At 40.5% G+C, this 24782-nt stretch overlaps 3 protein-coding genes across 3 annotated transcripts in view; 1 reads left to right on the top strand and 2 right to left on the bottom strand.

Annotated features, from left to right (window-relative positions):
- The window catches only part of LOC137256362 (leupaxin-like), a 298728-nt gene that overhangs the window by 152665 nt on the left and 121281 nt on the right, over nucleotides 1-24782 (top strand). The window lies entirely within an intron of this gene.
- Nucleotides 1280-10762, bottom strand: LOC137284977 (uncharacterized). Its single transcript, XM_067817069.1, has 3 exons — nucleotides 10643-10762; nucleotides 9745-9838; nucleotides 1280-1539 (listed from the first exon to the last, which is right to left on the bottom strand). The coding sequence occupies exons 1-3, from the start codon at nucleotides 10760-10762 to the stop codon at nucleotides 1280-1282; spliced, it is 474 nt and encodes a 157-aa protein (XP_067673170.1).
- LOC137284967 (G-protein coupled receptor 161-like) lies at nucleotides 18177-23347 on the bottom strand. The gene is made up of 2 exons (XM_067817056.1): nucleotides 23164-23347; nucleotides 18177-20817 (listed from the first exon to the last, which is right to left on the bottom strand). The coding sequence occupies exon 2, from the start codon at nucleotides 20316-20318 to the stop codon at nucleotides 19128-19130; it is 1191 nt and encodes a 396-aa protein (XP_067673157.1). The 5' UTR covers nucleotides 20319-20817; nucleotides 23164-23347; the 3' UTR covers nucleotides 18177-19127.

Raw genomic sequence — 24782 nt, 5'->3', positions numbered from 1 at the left:
CGATGCGGAAAGGGTTGATCACTGGATTGTCTAGTCCAGACTTGATTATTTACAGACCATGCGGGATATTGTGTGACGTAAAACTAAACTCTCTCATTTATCTTGTTTCAATTTAATGAATGAATAGTTACATAATTCGGAATTAATCAGCAGAGGGGTGACAACTTTAAATAATATCACCCGCTGTCACGTTAACCGCCAAACTCTCCGCCGAAAAACTTTATCGCTCAGAATGGCATGGTGTCGTAGTATGACGCGTGCAGTGCATGGAGTTCGAAAACAGTTCGAACACAGTTCGAACACAGTTCGAAAACCGCCTGTTAAGCTGTTTTTTTAGTTCGCTACGTACACATTTATTTTACCGACTTTCAAAATGGTTTCGAATCATTTGCACATTCAATGTCATTCACCAGTTTTAAGGTTGTCACAATATGTTCCCCTGATTAAAAAATCCATTCGAGAGACAGACACCATTTTATCTATATGTCATGTAGTCGGTAGGGATCTTCAAAATAAAATAAAAAGACATTTCACACATTGAACATGGCGGGAAGATATATAAGTTGTAATACGGCCTGGTGTACGCCTTGTAGCCGCTTCTGCGGGCTCGGGTGTACTGCAAAGAGGCCTACATCAGATCCTCTTACCCGAGAGAGAAGCGTACAGCGTAAAGTATGTAATTCAAGGTGAATTGATGAAACACATCTACGTACATTTTACATACCGGCACTGCTCGGACGTATCATGACACGTGACACAATGGTGACGAAAATAGTCATTTATTTCTCAGTTTAATTGTATTCACCTGTTGTGCTTGTATATCAGCTGGTTTGAAATAAAATCCCTGTCTGACCTTGACCTACCTCAACGACCCTTCAGTTCCCATGCCTGTCAAAATAGTTGTTCACAGTGATAGAGCTATTTATGAAATGCATAAACGATATGTAATAGTGTTCGCGATTAACGTGATTGAGTGCTTTTAGCTTTTAGCAATATTCCAGCAATATCAAGGCGGGAAAAAATGAGCACTGCGGGCAGACGGAGGTAGAATAGTTGAATACAGCCTATTAGCTGAGGAAGAGGGAGGTTGCACGACATTTGAGAGTCTGCGTGAGTGAGTATGGTTTTACGCCGCTTTTAGCAATATTTCAGCAACATCAGGGCGTGGGACACCAGAAAAGGGCTTCACACATTGTACCCGTGGGGCAATCGAAAGCAGGTCTTCGGAGTGACGAGCGAACGCTTTAGCCACCAGGATTTTCCCATCAGGTTACCTCCCTTACACAAAATAACAATCGCGACCATATGAATCGAAGCGGTCGTTGTTGGTACAGTGTAAATCCAGCAAATGTCTGTGATGATGGATGAGTCTACAGTCCTGATTGACTTGAGAGTAACTGAATCCGCCACATAAGAATGAAGTGTTGTGAACACAAATATTTCCACAAATATTTACGTTCGGCGTCTTCTTGGGTTCATGTCGGTGCAGGAACCTGCACTTTTGAATCTCGTGGAAGTTATTGCTGCAGTGCGGGGTCTCTGGAACAAAGAACCAAATAATACAGAATGTATCACATGTATTTGCAGTTTCAGTGCTTGCTGTTTATAGCCGCGATGAGGAACATTACAGGCTGGCTGTTTGTCCCAGACATTCCAGTGATTGACTGTCGCCCTGATCTTCTCGGGGTACAAGCATGGACCACTTCTAACATGAATCTTTGCGGGGACAAACTTTGTTTGCTGAAGACCAGTTCTAACCCGGATCTTTATGGGTTCCTGAAGATCAGTTCTATCCCTGATCGTCATGGAGCACAAGCACAGGTTGAAGACCAATTCAAGGGATTCTATCTAAGATCAAAATCTTTATCGATGGTGGTAGGAATTTCTTAGACACCGCTCCTCTATACAGTCGTCCGCAAAAGTGAAACCGAACACGGTCAACGATACCTTCGTTCCTCCTTCAACTGTAGCGTGCACAGTTCTCATAAAGCTACACACAGATACTTAGAGTGACTGGGGTGGTAGCAAATCAGTAAATAATATATAGTCTGTCGCGAGAGCAGTCGTTCAATGCTTATTATTATTTAACACTGTAAATTTGATCAAAGGTGAAACTCTGTTGCTGTTTATGATATACATCACTGTCAATTCACAATACATCATCTTAATTCTTGTATATTTGTTAAAATGTACATTTAAACCCATCGCCTCTCGTCCGACTGAAACATAGATTTATAAATGTGACAGAAACTAGTATGATCTTGCACATATCTAACGGAGGAATACTTTAGTTGTAATCTAAAGACAAAATATCACTGATACAAAAATGACCGAAAAGAAATATAGCTCTACACGACAATGCTAATACTGCATTTGGCAGGGCAATATTAACTGTATTGGGCATGGCAAACCCTACACCAACGGCATAACACATCAAGGGAAAACACTCCAATTTTGCCTATAAACTAAGATTATTTGCCTTTGAGTTACGCACAAGGTCACGGCCATTACTCCACGAGTCGGTATTATCTTCTCTTGATTATCGAAAGCTATAACAGTTGAATAGGGTCGGAATAGTACTTGTAGATAGCTGGATTGGTTGCCTGGTAGTTGTTGCAATAGTCCAGACATGTATGTAAATAATCGAGTCTGGACCAAACAAACCAGTGATCAACAGCATGATCATCGATCTATGCATGTGAAATACAACGACAGGTGTCAAACCAGTCAACGAGTCTGACCTCCCGGTCCCGTTTGATTGGTTCAGAAACGATACGTTTACAACCGCGTTTTCCTTCACATCTATCTCGCTTATCTTGATATTGCTCAAGTACGTTTCCAACATGCTCAGGAGCCCTTAGTGACCGGATGTATATATTGCATAACACTGGAGGGTCACAATGTTAATCTTTATCCCTGGTGCCGTGGTGATCATGTTGTTGACGATTTGCTGTTAAGCCTGTGGTTAAAGCGTTCGCTCATCACGCCGATGACCCGGGTTAGATTCCCTTCATGGGTACATTGTGTGAACTCCATTTCACTCACTCATTACGACCAAAGAAAATGCGGAATACTGACAAGACATTAATGTGACAAGTAGGTGGCAGATCACACACTCGATATAATAACTATGAATAGTAGAATTAGATTTCAGAACTCATTGAACTAAATTGCTTCATTTATTGATGATTAGCGCATCGTTAGAGTCAATATATTTGGTGACAAATATCTGGGATTTCCTTGCCTGGTAAAGAAATCCCTTCCACACTTACCTCCAACATTCAAATATGAAATTTAACTTTAACGCTCTAAGTGCTTGTAGTTTCGATTTACAATTATATAGCTTTACGGCTACTGTTTGAGCGCAGCATATATGCATTGTGCATGAGTCTCTATAAGTGTGTTCATGTGGGTGGATGTAAGAAAAGGTACACGGGGTCAAACCACTGGAGATAAATTACAACATTCAACACTCAGCAGTACGAGTATTATAAGTTGTCTTACCTCAAACATAAATGTCGCTGCCTGATTGGCTGAGCGCTCTTCTGTTACCTTCAGTGTAACCAGCTTACAATCGAGTAACATTTCTATGTATCACGCTGGAAATACCGAACCCATTTGGTACTTCGTGTTAGTAATTCTTTATCTCGAATAACATTGAATCACGTATGATGAATGCAAATTGATGGATGGATAACTCTAAATCTGTTTTTCATGTTTGCAAAATCTAGCGATGTCAGAACATAAACAGACATCGAAGGTACATCAACCCATGGTCACGAGGTGAGCCCGAACACCGAGGGGAACATAGTCAGACATCGAGGGTACATCAACCCATGTCCCCTCGTAATCAATAAACACCTTATGTTGTTCACTGGTCACGAGGTGAGCCCGAACACCGAGGGGAACATAGTCAGACATCGAGGGTACATCAACCCATGTCCCCTCGTAATCAATAAACACCTTATGTTGTTCACTGGTCACGATGTGAGCCCGAACACCGAGGGGAACATAGTCAGACATCGAGGGTACGTCAACCGTTGGACCCTCGTAATCAGTAAGCACCTTATGTTGTTCACTGGTCACGAGGTGACCCCGAACACCGAGGGGAACATAGTCAGACATCGAGGGTACGTCAACCGTTGGACCCTCGTAATCAGTAAGCACCTTACGTTGTTCAATGGTCACGAGGTGAGCCCGAACACCGAGGGGAACATAGTCAGACATCGAGGGTACGTCAACCCATGTCCCCTCGTGATCAGTAAACACCTTATGTTGTTCACTGGTCACGAGGTGACCCCGAACACCGAGGGGAACATAGTCAGACATCGAGGGTACGTCAACCGTTGGACCCTCGTAATCAGTAAGCACCTTACGTTGTTCAATGGTCACGAGGTGAGCCCGAACACCGAGGGGAACATAGTCAGACATCGAGGGTACGTCAACCGTTGGACCCTCGTAATCAGTAAGCACCTTACGTTGTTCAATGGTCACGAGGTGAGCCCGAACACCGAGGGGAACATAGTCAGACATCGAGGGTACATCAACCTTTGGACCCCGAGGGATCAGTGAACAACGTATTTATCTCACCGAACATTCCAATGCTATTTTTGAATTATTTGATACACGGGTACAAATCTCCTTGTAGCCGGTGCTAGATTTTGCAGTCAAGAAAAACAGATTTAGAGTTATTTCCCATCCATCGATTTTGCATTAGCAAGACATCGGTAATTTACGTGCACCATACGTGATTCAATGTTATTCGACATAAAGAATTACTACCATTAAGTACAAATTGTGAGTGAAGTATATTGAAAATACTGGCAGAGCGCTCAGTCAATCAGGAAGCGATATATATGCGTGAGCTAAGATAAAGAAAACTATCTTATATAAACGCCCATGACAAAATAAACCCGCCAAAGACTGTTTGACAAGAGACGTATGAAGATCCGAGTGAGAATAAGTGTTCAGCAACCCATTCCTATCGTACGAGGCGACTACCGGGTAGGTGATCAGACTCGATGACATGGTTGACAAGTCATTGCATCCCATTTGTGTAGATTGAGGGTCATGATATTGAGGACTGAAGTGTATGACCCAGACTCGATTATTTACAGACCGCCGGCACAAAACAAACACGTGTTCACGGTACAGTTGTACAACCCGTTCCATGTTTAGCACAGATTTATATCGACGAGGAAAGGATTTGTGGCATCTGTTTCCTTCCAGGTTCTATTTTTAATGAGTAGACAACATTCCTTTGGAGTTAGACTTTCTTTACAGTTTATGTCACTCATTATTGTGAACTGTACAAAATACGTATCGACTACAATCAACTAACTCCATTCTCCTCGTTACAGTCTTGGCAATATTGTTATTAGTGAACCTCCAAACCACACAACTAGATAATAGCTAAGTCACAGCTAAGTCCTCGATAAGTTTTAACGATATCATTATCAAATTTCCAAACCATACAAGCTTGGTTTCATAGCAACCAAAGAAGGAAAATACCATATTTACAGGCATACTTGGGATATTTCAGCTGTAGCTGCTTAGCAGAACTATAATTCCTTCAGATCGAAAAAGGGTGAGAACATTGGAAAAGCAAGATTCATGGATGTCAACTTCTTCACTGTGAACACCACGACGACACGACTTCATCCCAAATGTTGTATTATTCACAATAAAGAAGTTGGCATCCATAAATCTTCCTTTTCTCATGTATTCCACTTCCAAATGATTTGGTGAAACATTGACGGTAACATGGTACGCATGGTACTAAATGTGATACTGGCGATCTATAGCCCTTTGTCATAATGTGTCGTTAGGTATAGTATGTAATTTTGATTGTTCCATTCTAGTTCTATATGAACTCTGTGACGTTCGAGTTATTGTAATGTCCTTTGTTAAAAGTCATTTATGTGGTTTATATATACGTATGATTAATATGTAGTCTCCATAGTTACTATTAATTATAGTGGAAGTACTTGCATAAATGCAAAAAGTACTGGTTTAACAACCCTCCATTAAATTAACTCTTGTCATACTATCATAAATGAGCCACTATTTCTAGGAAATAACTCTACTAATTTCTACTAAACTAGCTCTTTGGTCCATATTCTTCTGTAGTCACTATGATTTACATACGACCATTCAATGTCGTTCTTTTCTTTTGAAAAACACATTCACAGCATACAATGATCAAAGTAGATCCAAATATGTCATGCCTATAAACTTATATCTACATCTCCAATCACATGAAATTCTGAATACACACTGCAAATCAAAACAGACTGATAACGCAACCTTGTCTGACCCACGTATTTATTTTAGGTGTGAGTTTAATTTAAGTCACGTCGGCAGTAGATCAGCCATATTGTGAATCACATAATGAGTAAATCAGTTACAGTGTTATCGGGTGATGCTTAACTCTTCGCGAACGCGTGGTGTCTGCACAGATTTTTGCACACACAATTTTAACACTCAGTTGATTTACTTTACACCAACAGGAATTTGTTTCCGAGGATAGTGATGACCGAGTATTCTTTCGTACTTTCTTTTCACAACCGTCCTTAACATTTAATGTATATTCTTCAATTCAGTTACAGTAGAATTAACATCCTTATTTCAACGTGTCAGCGTGCAATTTGACACAGTCAGTTAACCATATACATGTGTCGATGTTTTTTATGTAAATTGACGGGTGAAAATAACACATTTGAATACATTTTCCCGAAAAATATTTGTTTCCACACAAACAGAAATCTTGACGTTTCTTTTACGGTTAAGTGTAACATAATATTGACTCGATTTAGAAAATTAATGAATACTACTAGAAAGAAATTCTAATGGTTCTACACAACATTGTGGCAGTACCAAATTCAATGATAGTAAAGGCAGTTTAAATACAAAATATCAGTAATGGCTGGGATTAAATATTCAGCAAATGTAGTCAATATATCTTTATTTTCTGTATTGTAATGTAAACCATAGACCCACAATTACAACAACGGTTAGAAGCTTACAAACATTCCCTGGGGAATGTATAATATATTAATTACGGACGTACAGGCAGAAGGATGCAGAACATTTTACATGTTCATTGTAAATACTACACATAGCAGTATTTCTAATCCCTTCAACATTTTGATGATGACATTAGCGTATCTAATTTATGTAAAATTAATTTATGCAGCTACAGCCTTATTTCAAGTACACAGCTCGTTGCCGCGGAAGCCACAAAAAGTACGGGAATAATGACTGCTCAGTATTTTTCCAAATAAGCGTCACTGATCACTGTGGAATAAAATTGTTTTAGGGACTTTGTTTGTTTGTTTAGTTGGCATATGATGGACGTCTTCTATATTCTAGTTGATGCTTTTTCTTAACACTAATCTTGTTATATTTATTTGTTCTTTAATCTTTATTCTATTATCTTATTTCCTATGTATAGAATCTGTTCTGAAATAAAATGATACATGCTGATGGGTCATTGTATGGCAAAGGGCAATTTCAGCTTTTACTCTTAAGAAAATTATATTTATGTTTTTTTATTCATGTCTTCATGTAAAGTACTGTGGTTTGTATGGTTTATGTATATTGCATTAGCAAAGACGTTTGGACAAGAATTTTACATATCATTTATTGTCACGTGACAACTACAAATACAAATGCCATAACCGCAACGGCGGCAAAAATACTGATTTTGTCAAATCTGGTCATAAAGTTTGCTTAAAACAGCTACGAAACTGAAAGAGTTGTTCGACATTCCATATGTGACTGTTTATACACGGACCTATAATCGTGAAGTAAATGGTTATTCTTCTGACTTTTCACATGAATATAAACATATTAACTGAAGCAAAAATAACTCAGAAACAGTTATCAGAAAAGGTTTCGTAAAAGGAGTTTGAGGTAGTTAGTTTGATATCCATTATTTACATTAACATGGATTAGCATTGCCGGAGAAGCAGTGGACACAACTACTCAACCATGCCCATTGCCGATTGAGCCACACCATTTTCACACTTTCTCTTATAAGGCTGCTTTTTATAGTAACCTAACAGTTTCAAGATCCTTATATAAATCTTGCCACAGTTAACGTAAACTTGTTTATTTGTACACAGACACAATTCTCGTCCGAAACAAGGCTTAAAACGGCAGAACAGCATATGTGTTTGTTTTATGACTTTCAAATATAGAAGAGTGCCAGCTTAGCTTACAGCAAAATTTTAATCCAGAATCGAACTCTGAACAGAACTTTTGTCTGTTGCTAACAGACTGGCATTCCCAAATACATCCAAAACCTAGAGAATGAATGAAATGTTTAACATTAAAGACCCAATTTACTTTATCAGCATCTGATAATTTTAATAACATGCCATATGCTAACTTTACATATCTATTTTCTTGCAGAGATACGATTCGTACCCAGAAGTTAAGTATCCTTTCAGCAACAAGGACATTTACCATATACGACATGATTTGGAGGATTCCTGTTTATTCCTTATACGCGTTTACATACTTCTAGATGAACCGCTTCAATCTCATGTATTCTAACAAAGCCCCAAACTTCAGACCCACATAAAAATATAGGAATTACCTTAGAATCGAAGATTTTATGGATATCAACTTCTTTATTATGAGAACGTCTTCATCTGATGAAGGAGTAAGCATTAACTCCGAAACGTTGTGTTCTCATAATAAAGAAGTTGATATCCATAAAGTCTTCATTCTTATGTATTTCACTTCTAAATGCCCTGCAAAGACTTGATACCTTAGAATCGAAAATTCTACTGTATACACCAAATGATAACGTTTTTAATTTACGCATAGATGTGAATAAACCGCAAACAACCTTATCCGCATGTAGTGCAGCACCATGAACATGGTTATTCCAAGATAATGCCTTAGAAAAATAACTCCAAGATAATGCCATGGACTAAAAACCTCCAAGATAAGCATACGGCGACGCACGTTCTAATCTATGTACAGCGAACTAGCACGTTTCAATCTCAGATATATTTCCTCCATTTTGAAAAATCACCACCATCGTTTTTGCTAAATGTACCGTTAAATGATATTGAGTACAGTACTTTCTTGAGCATTTATTCTTCAAGGAAATGAGAACTTTTTATGCTTTCGCACAACTCTGTGAAATTAGACGTCTCGCAAACATGTGTCGGTTTAAATACCTTCTTGAACGTTTCGCACTGTCAGAATTCAGGTAATCAATTTGGACGCTGATATGAAAATGGCTTATACGACATCATCTTGAGGAGGTTCTCTGACGAGGATCTATAGTAACTACATGTAACTACCTGGTGTTTCATCGCCTTCGGATCTTCCACACTTAATTCAGATATTTTGCTGGATTATACCATCAAATTTGTCAATTAATTGATTGATCGATCGATCGATTGATTGATTGTTTAACGCCGCACTCATCAAAATTCCAACTACATGATGGCGATATGTAAATAAACGAGTTTGAACCAGACATTTTAGTGATCAACAGCATGAGCATCTATCAGCGCAATTTTAATACGATGATACGTGTCAAGTCAGCGAGCCTGACCACTCGATCCCGTTCGTCGCTTCTTACGACAAGCAAGTATGGGTTGCTGAAGACCAATTCTAACAAGGATCTTCAAGGGTCAGTACCATCAAGACTAAGTCCTAACTATTTCTACCTTGAAATGTAATTGTCCAATCATTCACTCATCATGGTTTTGCGAAACTTACCAATCCTCCTTATGCAGCTGTATGATCCGCTGTCACTTGGTTTACACGTAGTGCCGAGTTTGCAGGAATGATCTTGACAAGCCCCAGCGAGTCGCTGAAAGACAAGCACAACGTTAATCCTTCGACTTCCGGGTCCAAGGGGCGGTGGCGTAGCCTGGTTGAACATCCGCTCGAAGACTTGGGTTCGATTCCTGACATGCGTAAATTGTGATCAGCCCTTTTCTGGTGCCCCAGCGTTGATATTGCTGGAATATTGCTAAAAGTGGCGTAAAACACACTCACTCCATAATGATAAGATTTAAGTGTTGACTGCTTGAATGTAGTTGTAGACCGCTTTTAACCAGTCTTTCAGCAATTCTCAGAAATGCGTTTCACACATTCTGCCCATAAGGGGAATCGAACACAGCGCGGCAAGAGAAGTGGTTAACCAACTGGTTATTCCCACCACTCCTTAACCTACCTGTGGATTATGTGTGAAAGATGAAAAATACTAGTTTTAGAATATGACATCTTAGCGTTTAGAAATCTGTTACAGTTAGACGAAAGACCGTTCACAATTCACTTTTAGGCACTTCAGAGCGTGTAAGGGGAATGGATGTTTTGGCAGTAATGTAGTGTAGGTCTCTCAACGAGTATAAGGGGATTGAATGTTGAGACAGTAGCGTTGACCTCGCAATGGGAGTGAACCTCTCCTCAGTAATGCATATTCAACAATTACCGAGTTCAAGTTTTGTTTTGTTTTTGTTTTAAAAAAACGTGCGCTAGATGAAATACAAACACTGTTGTTTAATGTTGAATGCATCTGTACGCGTTAAATGCATTCAAAAATGCGTTCCACTGTTATTAAGACAAACAAAAGTTACTTGCTGCAATAAACAATGACTGTGTTGCTACTTACAGACAGAACCCGTGCAACAGCCAGTTCTAGACGATGTGAGGTTGGGGCCATCCTGCACTCTGAAGATGTCACATTCACAGAGGTACAGGACGCTTGCAGGCATTTCTTTAGGCAATTCATGACTTGATATGACGGCACAGGATCAGGCTTCATAGCAATTCCAATGAAAGACCAATTACAAACAGTACAACGGCAGAATCCAAAAGTCGACACCAGCAGCAAAATCTGGTTGGAACTCATGCCTAGAACCCTTAGATCTGGAACCTGCAACTTTCCTTTTTCTTGAGCGGTTGCTTCTGTCAAACAGTACAATACAGTGGCAAGCTCAGCTGAGAAGTAAGCATTTGGACCTACTTGTACTTGAAATGTCACTGTCTGAATAATTAAAAGGATGATCGATTTTGACTTCATGTCAACAGTGGCGAATTACGCATAGTCAGTACACATAAGGCAGACGGCAAGTATATAGATACAAACACTACTAGACAGTACACGAAAGGCAGACGGCAAGTACATAGATATATGCGCTACTAGTCAGTACACATAAGGCAGACGGCAAGTATATAGATACAAACACTACTAGACAGTACACGAAAGGCAGACGGCAAGTATATAGATACAAACGCTACTAGACAGTACACATAAGGCAGACGGCAAGTACATAGATATATGCGCTACTAGTCAGTACACATAAGGTAGACGGCAAGTATACAGATGCAAACGCTACTAGACAGTACACATAAGGCAGACGGCAAGTATATAGATATATGCGCTACTAGTCAGTACACATAAGGTAGACGGCAAGTACATAGATACATGCGCTACTAGACAGTACACGAAAGGCAGACGGCAAGTATATAGATACAAACACTACTAGACAGTACACGAAAGGCAGACGGCAAGTATATAGATACAAACGCTACTAGACAGTACACATAAGGCAGACGGCAAGTACATAGATACATGCGCTACTAGACAGTACACATAAGGCAGACGGCAAGTATATAGATACAAACACTACTAGACAGTACACGAAAGGCAGACGGCAAGTATACAGATGCAAACGCTACTAGACAGTACACATAAGGCAGACGGCAAGTATATAGATACAAACGCTACTAGACAGTACACATAAGGCAGACGGCAAGTACATAGATACATGCGCTACTAGACAGTACACGAAAGGCAGACGGCAAGTATATAGATACAAACACTACTAGACAGTACACGAAAGGCAGACGGCAAGTATATAGATGCAAACGCTACTAGACAGTACACGAAAGGCAGACGGCAAGTATATAGATACGAGAGTTACTAGTCACTAAACGAAAGGCTGACGGCAAATACGTATGTGGAAACACTGCTAGTCACTGTACTGAACTATGATCGTCAAGCTACAAATCTGACTTTTAACGAAACCAATAATACATGTATATACATATTAAGCATTTTCTGTCAACTACACCTTTGGAGAAGTGGGTGGTGGCAATATCTGTGTGGTTGCCGTGAATAATGTAAACGAAAGTTGTAATTATCGGGGCAATAAAAGATTTCACAGCAATTAACACAACCATTATTCAAAGACAGTTTTGTTTAAAATTACCCAAACCAACTAACTTACCATAACGAGTTGAGATAAATCATACTTAAATCATACTTTGGGAATTAGCAAAACAATCACTTCACACATTAACACATTTTAACAGAAAATGAAAGTGGTTTTCTTAGACTAATCATTACAATTCAGTGTGACATAAGGCATTGAAGCAACTTACAATGTAGTTTATAAAATGAAATGTGATGCAAAATACTTCACGTGACTGTATTAAGAGAAAGTTAAATTTGAAGTTGAATGTTTAGCTTCATAAAATGTTTCTGAGAAACATGTCTGATAAATATATCACCTATTCCTATTGAAAACTCGATTTTCTGACGTTTGGCGCAGCATGTGTATTGATGTAAATGCAGTAACTCGCGTGAGGATTACAGCGCCTTATCTTACCCTGCAGTAAATATCGTTTTCTGATTGGCGGACGGCTCTCCTGCTATTTCAATGTACCCCTCTTACGAGTACGTAACATTTCAAGTACCCCTCTGGGAATGCCGAACTCACTTTGTACTTCCTGATAGTAATTCTTTATGTCAAATAACATTGAATTATGTATGATCTACGGAAATTACTGAAGTTTGCGAATGCAGATCGATTAAAGGGAGATAGCTCTAAAGCGGTGTTTCTTGGCGGCATATCTAGCGATGTCTACAATACAAGATGTTCCCTGGTCACGAGGAGGGGGCATGGGTCGATGTACCCTCGATGTTTATTTAAGTTCCCTGAGCCCTAAGGGACCCACCCCATTAATCGGTGGAAGGGAGATAACTCTAAATAGGTTTTTCTTGTGTCGTCTGCAAAATCTAGCGATGACTACGTAAAGATTTATCTTGAATTCTAATAAATAAATATTGACAAAACGTTCAAATGTAGTCCCTTTGAATATTAAGAAATGGAATTACGCCTCGGTGAATTTACTGAGACAATATCTGCGGGAAAAACAGCAAGATGCAAGATTCGAATTCACACATGTTGGCTGGAGCGTACCTATTTATCTTACCGAACACCTCAATGTTAATTTAGAACTGTTTGAAGCATGGGTATCGGATGGTACACTTCTTGGAGTGTCAAGAAGTACCTGTACTTTAGCTGTAATTGGGACTATGGGATGGTTAGAGTACAGTCTGTACACAGAATCAGCACGCCTGTGGAGTAGACTGAGACGCCTGTCAGAAGATAGACCGGTCATACACTTAACGTGGAAAATCTTGGAGAAGAAGATCCAGATAGTATTTAAACGACATCGTTTCCCTGATATGCTCATCCAGGCTGGGTCTCGAACCATGTTATCCCCAAGTACATAGAGATAGACAACCACGTTATCCCCAAGTACATAGAGATAGACCAACACAATTGATTACAAGGAATTGAATCGATGCAAAAGCTTAGAACTTCAAGTCAGTATTACATATTTAGCCGTATGTACAACGTGCACATTACACAAGAAGTATACTAGCATACTGGACTTCTGATACTCGAGAAACATAGTTCAACAAATGATTGTTACAAATACAGTGAGTATTTTTATAGTTTTTTCCTGTATATATAGAGACATTGGAACTCGAAGATCAAATGAAGATAGATTTTGTTGAATTTCTCACTGATAATAGTCAATCAGGGGATTAAGTCTATCCATTTCTCCACAAACATTGCTCAACAGAATTAATTAGGTTTTATAAAAATGTTCCATTGGGACCCGAAAGGTGTGCATCTCACAGCTGCGTAGATGTTTATTGAACTTGTTGGTGAATTTTATTCAGTTATTGATCTATATGTGATGATCGGTTGTGTTATCTAACCCCTGAACACATTATTTTTGGTGTTTTCAAGTACTTCAGTGGGACCCTAAATGTGTTAACTTTTAACCTGTCATACTGAATATGTTCCAGAATAAAACCTGCCACTGAAACTTCTACAGTAATTGTTTGCTATCACATGCCTCCATGGTAATATTGTTGTTTCTGGGTTTCATAAACGACAAATCAGAACCTTCGTTTATTTCTGTTTCTTCCTGTCGACAGCCCAGTTCATAGGCGCTATAAAAGTAGGTTCTGTTAGTAGATTGATTGCAATACTATCACAGCCAAATTAAGAAAAAACACTCAGTGTGATATTCGAATTCGAGTTCTACACTTCTGTGACAACTAACTGTTAAAATATGAAATATCTAGCACAAGGAAAATACAGCTTATGTCAATGGACATCCATAAGATGATAATTTAATAGTTTTGTGTATGTCATACCGTTTATATGCTGGAGTGTCGAAACTAGGGTCCGATGCATGGGGAATCGAAACGTAAGAAAACAACAAACCGAATTATCTCCCTTCGAGAGATGTAATGGAGAGCGCATACCATTAAAGAAATTCGTGAATCGAAGGAGATTTCTGTAGAAATAAGCAAGATAAAATTCAAATTCATACAGCTATTGCACGTTTATTTATTCTTGTACCATGACCCTTCATGGTATAGGTTTACTTGTACTGTGGTAAGTCCATTGTGACATACATTTAATTATTTTTGATATAATTATTTTATAATCAACCATAACATTTATATAGTAGAAATTAATCACCAGAGCACACTCAGTGTAGGGAACTCGTCCTACAGCAGCGGGGGCATCCATGTCCCTCAACACATTTTTTTTCCTGTTTAATGACAGCCATACCACTGACATAAATGCCCGACCTAAAGATAATGTCACTTTGTTCTCCTTAATTAGGTAAAATGTGTTTAGTCGTAGAAAATTATTTTGGCCCTCATAAATTATTTATATTTTATCTCAGATCGTTTATACTTATCTCAGATATTTTATTTATTTTCTTCTCTAGTGTATTTATCTAACTTTTTATGTATTTATGAATCATTATGATTAATATACCCAATGAATGTATATATTAGAATGTTTTGGTATGATGATTTCTTTGCTTGAAAATGAGGAATGAATGTGTTTTTTTATGAATATATATTTCTTATTACTTTATATATCTTTATAAATATCATTTACCTCATACTTTGTTTTATCGTCTGTCATAAACCACATGTATATCACCTTTCACCTTTACTTGTTTTAGGTTTTCTAGGATTTACTTTATACAAATGGTTAGACGCAAATATAATATTTTGCATTGTATTGTATATTGTAAATCATGTTTTGTACCACATGTGCACTGCAATAACCATGACGCAAAATTAGAACATATTATGTATTTGTATTGCATAAATTCACATATTTGTCATTAGAACCACAGTCATTTTTGGTTACGGTCAAATAAGCCATCTTGCAGCTATTCGCGGCTATTGTTCTTCCAGACATAATTGTCCCATATATAAAGCGCGCTACTTATGTTGTATGTATACATGAATGTTTACAATTTGTAATATCGTTTCTCGTAGGTCGGGGGGCCGGATTCTTGTTTTGTGATATGAACTGGATATGATACATAAATAAAACATATTTTCTCCTCTCTTATCTCCATAAAGTGAAATGAATATGGGTATGCCGTTATCTCTTATCGCCTCCTTGTTGGTATACACACCTATATCATAATCACTGTATTTTATCATGGACTTCCGACATGAACTATTCATGTGCTATAAACAGACCAATGACAGAACAGGAAATATTTGCAAATAGTTCAAACTTACCAAATAACAAGACACCTGAACCAGATGGGCTTGCCACAGAGTTTCTTACAGCAATACAACATATGATTATCAAACCACTTACATTTCTTTTTAATTATCTTCTCAATACACAGGACACTTCCCAAACAGATGGGGCAAGAGCGTCATATTCCCCTTACATAAATGAGGGCGTAAGCATGACACAAACAATTCCAGATGGACACTAATTATACGATTTCGATACCAGTTCTTGACAAAAGGCCCCAAGCAGACTTTAGAGCTGGTTACTCTAGTGTGGATAAAATGTTTGTTCTCCAAGCTGTTATTCACAGGTATTGCTGCAAAAAGCAGGGAAGATTCTACGGTCTCTTCAAAGATATTTTGGAGGCTTCCGATATCCTTAGACAAAAGATCGGACTATGGGGCAAGTTTCTTAATATTACTGCATCAGTGTATTCCAATCTTTCAGCCTGTATCAGAACTAAACATGGACTTTCATGGTTTTTTTAAAGGTTTTATGGATACAAGGCAGTGATATATTCTAAGCCCACAAGGCTTTTTTATACTTATTGATAATCTTTGTAAGATATTAGAATTGCAGGGAGGTCCAGGAATCTTCATCCAAACCTTTTCCCAATTTTGTGTGCACTCATGTTTGAAGATGTTATTTCGACACTATGTGGCACTTGTAATATGCTTCAAAAGAAATTACACGACTTGGACAGCTTTTGTAATAGTACAGGGATGAAAGGTAACAAAACTAGGATTAATGAAATGGGGGACCTCTTCAATAGTATGAGGAATGGTTCTATGCTGGTTCCCACGGTGAAATGGTTCGTTTTTGTAGGTATTGAGGATTCGTGTTCACGGCCAAGTTTGGGCGGAGTAAAGTCCAGACATGCCTTGCATCACAAAGCTTCTTTCTCCAAAGCTATTGTGTTAGTCTGTCATGCAGACCTTGAAGCAAATATATCCCCAAAAGCCCATGCATGTCAATAAATGTGGCAAGGCTAGATCCCACTAGCAAAATGAAAGAAGTCTGAGGGCATTTCATTATATTATATGATTTTTACTTTTTGAACTTATTTTCAGTATAATAGGTAATTTCAGTAATAACAGTAATTTCAGAGACTAGCTGCTAGTCTACTGTTATGTCTATAAATGGTTTCCTGGGGAAAACTGACAACATAGTTTGTACTGATCTACTTAATTGTTTTTATTCAATAGTTGTGTCTGTTCTTTGTCATGGCTCTGAAATTAACCCAAAACAATAGAGGCTGTGCATACAATAGGCATAGAGACTGGTTACCATACAAGATCATGTATTCAAGAACTGTAATGTATGTCGTCGTTTAACATACAAGATTATGCATTCAAGAACTGCAATGTGTGTCGTCGGTTAAGATACTGGATCATGCATTCAAGAACTGCAATGTGTGTCGTTGTTTAAGATACTGGATCATGCATTCAAGAACTGCAATGTGTGTCGTCGGTTAACATACAGGATCAGGCATTCAAGAACTGTAATGCTTGCCGTCCGTTAACATACAGGATCATGTATTAAAAAGAACTGTAATTCTTGCTATCGGTTAGAATACAGGATCATGTGTTCAAGAACTGTAATGCTTGTGGTCGGTTAACATCCAGAGAGTTATAACATACTCGTGGAAACGCATAAAGAGAACACATGGAAGTACAAGCGTTCCTTCATTGTTTTCCATTTTTCTTCACAAGGTATGTATTGCCCTGTGAGTGAAATTCTGGACATAAAGAAAGGAACACTTGTACTTCCGTGTGTTTCCTCATTCGTTTCCATGAATATATGTATCAAACCCCATTGTGAAGGACATCAGTTAAGCAAACGCATGACGACTTAAACTGTCCTAAGTCCTTTTCTCCAACTCACATTTGTCTAAGAAGTGACCACAGAGAAGTGATTAAGCTAGTAACCTGGAGGGAACGCGACGTTAATAACAACGTCTTGCTAAGCCAGCCCCTCATTGTTAGAGGTCTTAGGTCGTGTGAGTGATGAGATGCGAGTTTAGTTTTACGCCATACTCCGCAATGTGCCAGTTATATGGCGGCGGTCAGTAAATAATCGAGTCTGGACCAGACAATCCAGTGATCATCAGCATGAGCATCGATCTGTACCATTGGGTACCGATGGCAAGTGTCAACCAAGTCAGCGAGCCTGACCTCCGACCCTGTTAGTAGCCTCTTACGACAAGCATGGGTTACTGAAGGTCAATATTCACGGATAAGGTCGTGTGAACCTTAAGCAAAAGACACGCGCATTGTGTAGGTTTCACTTGTATTCAATTTTATTAATTCAGCGCGCGCACACACAATATAGATGTCTTCCCAGTTTCACATAAAATAACTCCTTGCAGCTTGGACGGAGCCAACATCAAAATCCCTCTTGGGACATCTACTCCATGTATCCACCTGGGGTACGGGATATATGTTAAGGGTTAACACAGTGTGATGTACATGCGACATCCTAATATAGACATTTGGTAAATAACAAAAGTTGGAATGGTGTAATCCGAGTCAACAGCCAAGGGCACAACATAATGCCGAAACTATCAGCAGTGAGACATGGTTAGCATGAACACTTTTAAAGGGACATGTGTCCAGCATCAACACCTATACTGGGACACGTTGTCCGCATCAACATTAAAGTCTTGTAAAAGGACACATGGTCAAAATCAACATCTGTAAAGAGACACGTGGTCAATATCTACAGTTGTAAAGAGACACGTAGTCAATATCAACTCGTTTAATGGGAGGCGTGGTCAATGTCATCAATCGAAATTGGAAAAACATTGTTGGCATTAACACCAAAATACGAAGAGAACACGATCAGTATCAACACTTTTGATGGATCTCATGGCTATTTTCAAAAGTACTGAACATGTATCAAACTACAAACAGACCAATGTAAACCAAGTACTGGACACATGGCTAACAACACACTGGTACATGGCTATTAAATGGACTTACGTAACGGAACAATTGTCATGAATGGGACATCCCGCCAATATCAACAACATCAATGAGACAAACGGGCAATGAGAACAACAGTAACCATTTGACACTCTTTGACCGACCATTTGAGTTTCTTTGAAAAGTATATGTTCATTCTACCGCTGTAGCTGAAATATGTCCCGTAAGCTGTCGTCCCCATAACAAATGATGTTTTTCCCTGAATATCGAACTCCATGATGGACATAAGGTAATATTTCCAATATCAGCACGTTGAGGATGTTCCTGGGAGGGTGAGTGTAGAGGACTGTGACACCGGCGGCGCTGTACGAGCCAGCGTTAACGATGATGATGCAACGTCTGACACATCGGAATGTCGTCTGCTTTCTAAGTTACCTGCAATGTCTTGGACAACCGTTTGTCTCTCTATAAACTGTGTCAGCACAGTACGTGTCGTCCTGCTGCGGAACACGTACACGAGGGGGTTGGAGGTGCAGCTGAGGGTGGCGAAGAGGACGCTGAGTGTCCCCGCATACCTGCTGACAGTCGGAGGACTTCTCGCTGCCTCCAGGACTATCACACAAACATAGGGGAGCCAGCACACCAGGAACGACAGCAGCACGATGAAGCTGGTGACCGCCGCCTTCCAGCCCTGTTTCTGGGCAAGCTGCTGCCCCAACCGGATGGTGCCTGAACTCAGACGACGTAGGGTCGACACAGAGCCACTTCCCCGGCGCTCCGTTCGTAAAGAACTCTCGTCTTCCGTAGGCGCGGGTAGAACGCTGTTCCGTCGTGCACGCTGGCTGTTTCCTCTCGCGGCACAGAAGATGACTACATACGTCCAGAACATCACAGCCAGAGGCACGAAGAAGAACAGTAAGGTGATACATCCAACATAGTACCTATCCACAACCTTAGGACCAGACCACTGAACGGAGCACAACATCATGTGGTCCTGGAAGCTGATGTGGCTCCATCCAAGCAGCGGCGGCACCGACACACACACCGACAGCATCCATACCGCCATCAGGGCTGCGGTGCAACGGGAGGGGGTGACACGAAGCTTGTAGTGCAGAGGTGCCACGATGGCGAAGTAGCGGTCAACACTCACCGCTACTAGGGTCAAGTTGCTGGCACCAAACAGCACATTCAGCAGAAACCCGGTCACCTGACACCACACGTCGCCTAGCAACCACGAGCCAGTTGCCATGGTGATAATTATTCCGGGCATGATGAGGATTGTTGTGAGAATATTGCACAGAACGAGGTTCAGAACTATTTTGTTGGATAGTGACAGGAGTGCGGGTCTGAGGATGAACACCACAACTACAAGACAGTTGGCGATAAGACTGGTGAGAAATACAATGCACATCCCGGCTGTCATGGCCGGCATAGGTACCGGGCTTACAGTTGGTGTCACGCAAGATGTCAAGCATTTTGTCACGTTTCGTTTCATCGTTCACTACTCTAGAACCATCTTTGTCCGGGAATCACGTCCGTATGCTGCTACTCTCGTGAAACGCCGCGAGACCAAAGGTTATGGAAAACGCGTGTTCGTCATCCGGTTTATACTGAAGACTGATGTCTGAAGCACCTCATTATCGTAAACTAACAGACACTGATGAATCCGGTCCTGTGCCCAGTGACGTAATTTGTGATGTTAGTAATGGCGTTATTATTAACGTTAATCCTTAAAGAGCAAAGCGCTGACTTCTGTAACCATGTTCGGACTAACTCTGCTGTTTTCACTGTCACGTAGTTGACGCAGCTATGTGTTGCCGATAATTCAATCCCTGGGTGGTGATGTCTTCGTTTACAATCAGTTTGAAATTTTCACAAAAACAAGCGTGTAACAGTAAGAAGTAAACTTTGGAGATGGGTTCGAATCACATCACGACCCATACACACAGACGAAAGATCGGTTTACCCTCCAGTGTCCGTCATGGTCATCTCTCCTGCAATTAGAGAAACATGTTTAAAGTACAATATAAACAATGATAGTAAGTCCGCGAGTTTAGTTTAACGCAGCGTTTAGCAATAATCTTGCAATATCACAGCGGGAAACACTAGAAATGGGCTTCATATATTGTACCCATGTGGGGAATCAAACTCCGATTTTCATCTTGACGAACGAACACCTGAACCACCTCCAAAATGTATAAAACATGCACGTTGTTTCTTTCTCATTGAGCATGTCAGAAATCTATCATTGTTCAAATCCCAGTCCTGGTCCAGACTCGATTATTTACAGTGAGAGAGTAAGGTTTTACGCAGCTTTTACTAATTTCCAGTAATATCAAAGAAGGGGATACCAGAAATGAGCTTCACACACTGTACCCATGAGGGTAATCAAATCCAGGTCTTCAGCATGACGAACGAACGCATGAACCACTAGGCTACCCCACCGCCTGATTATTTACAGGCCGCCGCCGTATATAGCTGGAATATTGCTGAGTGGGGCTTAACATAACCAACCAACCAATCAATCATATCCCAGACTCGACCAGCTACATGGGTATGCATCAACGAAGGCTTTGTTTTGACACAAACTGATGTCCCCATCCTCGGTAATCTGAAGGGTATACGTTCCCACTCTTGAAGTAGCTGCATTCTTGTCCAAAGTGGTGCTAAACCTAACACTCACTCACTTTTTCTCAGAACAAAGGGCCATTCGAAATTGTTGGAAGAATAGGAAAGGTGTCACTGATTCATGACGCACATAGGGGTGGTGGGGTAGCCAAGTAGGTAAAGCGTTCGATCGTCACGCCGAAGGCCTGAGTTCGATTATTCTCATTCCAATAATGTGTGAAACCCATTTCTGGTGTCCCCTGCCTTGATATTTCTACAATATTGCTACAGACGGCATTAAACCAGACTTTCTCAAACATGACGTACAACGGACCACTCGCTTCCCCTTTGTGGTGAAAACCCGGGTTAGAAGTGTCTTTCAGCAATGCATACTCGAAAGGGGTCACTTAGGGCATGGGTGGTAGAACTATAGCTGAATTTTCGTTGATGGATGCTCATGCTGTTGATCACAGGATTGTCTGATCCAGACTGTTTTATTTACTGACTGCAGACATATAACTCGTATACTGCTGAGCGCGGCGTTACACATATACAAAAACAAATAAGCAGCAACAAAAATATAAGTCGGGCATTTTCCCCAACAGGAGCTATCCACGTTTGTAATGGGTCTGGGGATGAATGGTCATTGAGAACTCCAACGAGAACTCGAAATATTATGACTGCAACCTCGAACTGAATACCACCTGCAATGTTAAAGCTCTAAATTAAGCAAGTTTCGATTTCCCAGGTTTAGGAACTGATATCACTGAGACTCCTTTTCAGTTAAATTGGGATTATTTGATACAAACAAAACTATATATATTCAGCGACTATGCGTTAATTTGTGAACACTATTTTCACCCGAGTCAGGAATACATGTACACGTACTACTATTATCAGTCTCAACAGTAACACGGTTTGCTTATTGTTCAACTCCGCGCTCAGCAATACTCCAGCTATACATCGCATGCTCTGTAAATAATCGTGTCAGACAATCCAGTGATCAACAGCATGGGCATCGATCCACGCAACTGGGATACAATGGTCTGTGTCAGCCAAACCAGCAAGCCTGTCCCCCCGATCTAGTAAGTTGCCTCTAACAAGCATGGGCTTCAAACCAGTTCTAACCCGGAACCTCACGAGCGTTAAGCAGTATTACGTAAAGACACTTCCGAAGTTCATTAAGTTACTAAAAATATCGAAAACAAAAAATACGCAGTTTTTATGCAAACTATTTTGTAATATTGAATCTGTGTTCTAATCACCATTCCATTACTGAAATGTACAGTACGGTACGGTGTCTAGAATACAAATGTTGACCCCCCCCCCAATCCCCTCTTCAGCAACCGAGAAGGAATTAGGGGGCTCATAAACTAACGCTTAGTCCCTGAATATATATATTGGGCTGGTAACTGGGAAAATCTAGACTTGCTTCCTTCAAGGCTTTCAAAAAGCATTGTGGGAAGGGCCAGGCGTTAGGGGAATAGATGTATGTAGTTCAGGGATGGTGAGACAGACAAGGAGACTCACTGAATCGGGGTTCCGGCAGATTCTGATCCAATTACTTACGTAGTATATTTGTTACTATCCACCCTTTGTGTCGGCCTTGAGTTGATACTATCCTTTGAGAATGCCCACGAATAGTATATCATGCTCTCGAGTCCAAAATTAAAGACTTCACGTGTCTATGGAGTCTCGTGTTTACGATGGATATCGCGTGTGGATGTACTTACCCCTCCCGTCTCACAAACAAACCTCCTGAAACCTCCTAGTGAGGACTCGCCTTCAGTTTATCTGAGAGAATGGATCACCACGTGCAGCGTCCACCAGTGAGATGGCTGCCCATCCGCAGTTGCTATTGTTTGCAGTGCTATGTTCGTGTTTACGTACAGCGCGTTCCACGCCGAAATGTTGACTACTATAAATAGCCATCCACTCCCGGCTGAGTGAGTTGTTCCCCCACCAAAATAGGTCAGCGGTATCCCGAGGTCGAGAGAGACAGGATACCCCTGGTCAAGCCGGGGGGTTGAGGATCTACTTGTGGAGAGGCCTGACGTACTCCCTGTGTAACCGATGTACATAAGAGTAATACCATATAAAATCCAAAACTGCCACCATTTTTACCATGTTTTCCTATAGGAGCGTACACAAATGAGCCACTTCATATCATCTCATTGGGTCGTACTGCATTTCATGTATCTTTTACCTTTTGATAAATATTACAGTGTTAACCTCTTAATATATTAGATTACGTTTATACACAACATGTCCTATGTATGTAGTGTCTCATAGGTCGACTAGGTGACCCGGGGCAGATACAGCTTTTTGAGAAAGGGTGTGTGTGTGTGTGTGTGTGTGCGCGCGCGCGTGCGTGCGTGCGCACGCGCACTGTTGAGTAAAAAGGGGGTGCACTGTTCATTTCCACTCGAGTTTCAAAGTCATTTAACAAAATTTCAGGAAACCCCTGCATCCCCCTTCAGGATCCACCTATGATCAATGTTAGCCGGACACTTGCGTGTGACACTTTAATAAAACATTCTTCTTCTTCTTCTTCTTCTTCTTCTTCTTCTTGTATCAGAGTGAATAACTCTGGTTTCACGCCACGTTGTGTAACATTCCAACAATATGTAGTCGGGACATCAGATATATAGAAACCGAAAAACACATTCCCACATTGAAGAGATCTCTGATTATATCATGAGTTTGACGCCGCCTTCGGCCTATTACAGCTTTATAACGGGGTCTGTAAACAGTCGAGTTTGGACCTAGCTATCCAGTGATTCGCAGCACGACATACCATAGCAGAACATGTGTTATGAATCATATGCACTATCAAACAGTAAAGACACAAGGTGTTTACGAAGGGGCAAACACCATTGCTATACACCAAGTAAACCTGCAACTGTATTCCAAGTAGGCCTCAATACTGTACTCGAAAGTAAGCCTCGCGATTGCACTCCACGTACACTCGCAATTGTACTCCAAGTAGCTTCACGGTTGCACTCCACGTACACTCGCAATTGTACTCCAAGTAGCCTCACGATTGCACTCCACGTACACTCGCAATTGTACTCCAAGTAGCCTCACGATTGCACTCCACGTACACTCGCAATTGTACTCCAAGTAGCCTCACGATTGCACTCCACGCACACTCGCAATTGTACTCCAAGTAGCCTCACGATTGCACTCCACGCACACTCGCAATTGTACTCCAAGTAGCTTCACGGTTGCACTCCACGTACACTCGCAATTGTACTCCAAGTAGCTTCACGGTTGCACTCCACGTACACTCGCAATTGTACTCCAAGTAGCCTCACGATTGCACTCCACGCACACTCGCAATTGTACTCCA

Source organism: Haliotis asinina, chromosome 1 (genome assembly GCF_037392515.1).
Source record: "Haliotis asinina isolate JCU_RB_2024 chromosome 1, JCU_Hal_asi_v2, whole genome shotgun sequence".
NCBI lineage: Eukaryota > Metazoa > Mollusca > Gastropoda > Lepetellida > Haliotidae > Haliotis > Haliotis asinina.
Note: the sequence above shows the minus strand (reverse complement) of the source record. Positions and strands in the feature narration are given on the sequence as shown.

What these genes read in the sequence shown, in the direction of transcription:
- LOC137284977 (XM_067817069.1), bottom strand. Translation starts at nt 10,762, where the DNA reads ATGAATTGCCTAAAGAAATGCCTGCAAGCGTCCTGTACCTCTGTGAAT. An exon ending in CTGTTGCACGGGTTCTGTCT is followed by an intron (nt 9,839 to 10,642) that starts GTAAGTAGCAAC and finishes CTTGTCTTTCAG; the next exon opens with CGACTCGCTGGGGCTTGTCA. An exon ending in CAGCTGCATAAGGAGGATTG is followed by an intron (nt 1,540 to 9,744) that starts GTAAGTTTCGCA and finishes TCTTTGTTCCAG; the next exon opens with AGACCCCGCACTGCAGCAAT.
- LOC137284967 (XM_067817056.1), bottom strand. Translation starts at nt 20,318, where the DNA reads ATGAAACGAAACGTGACAAAATGCTTGACATCTTGCGTGACACCAACT.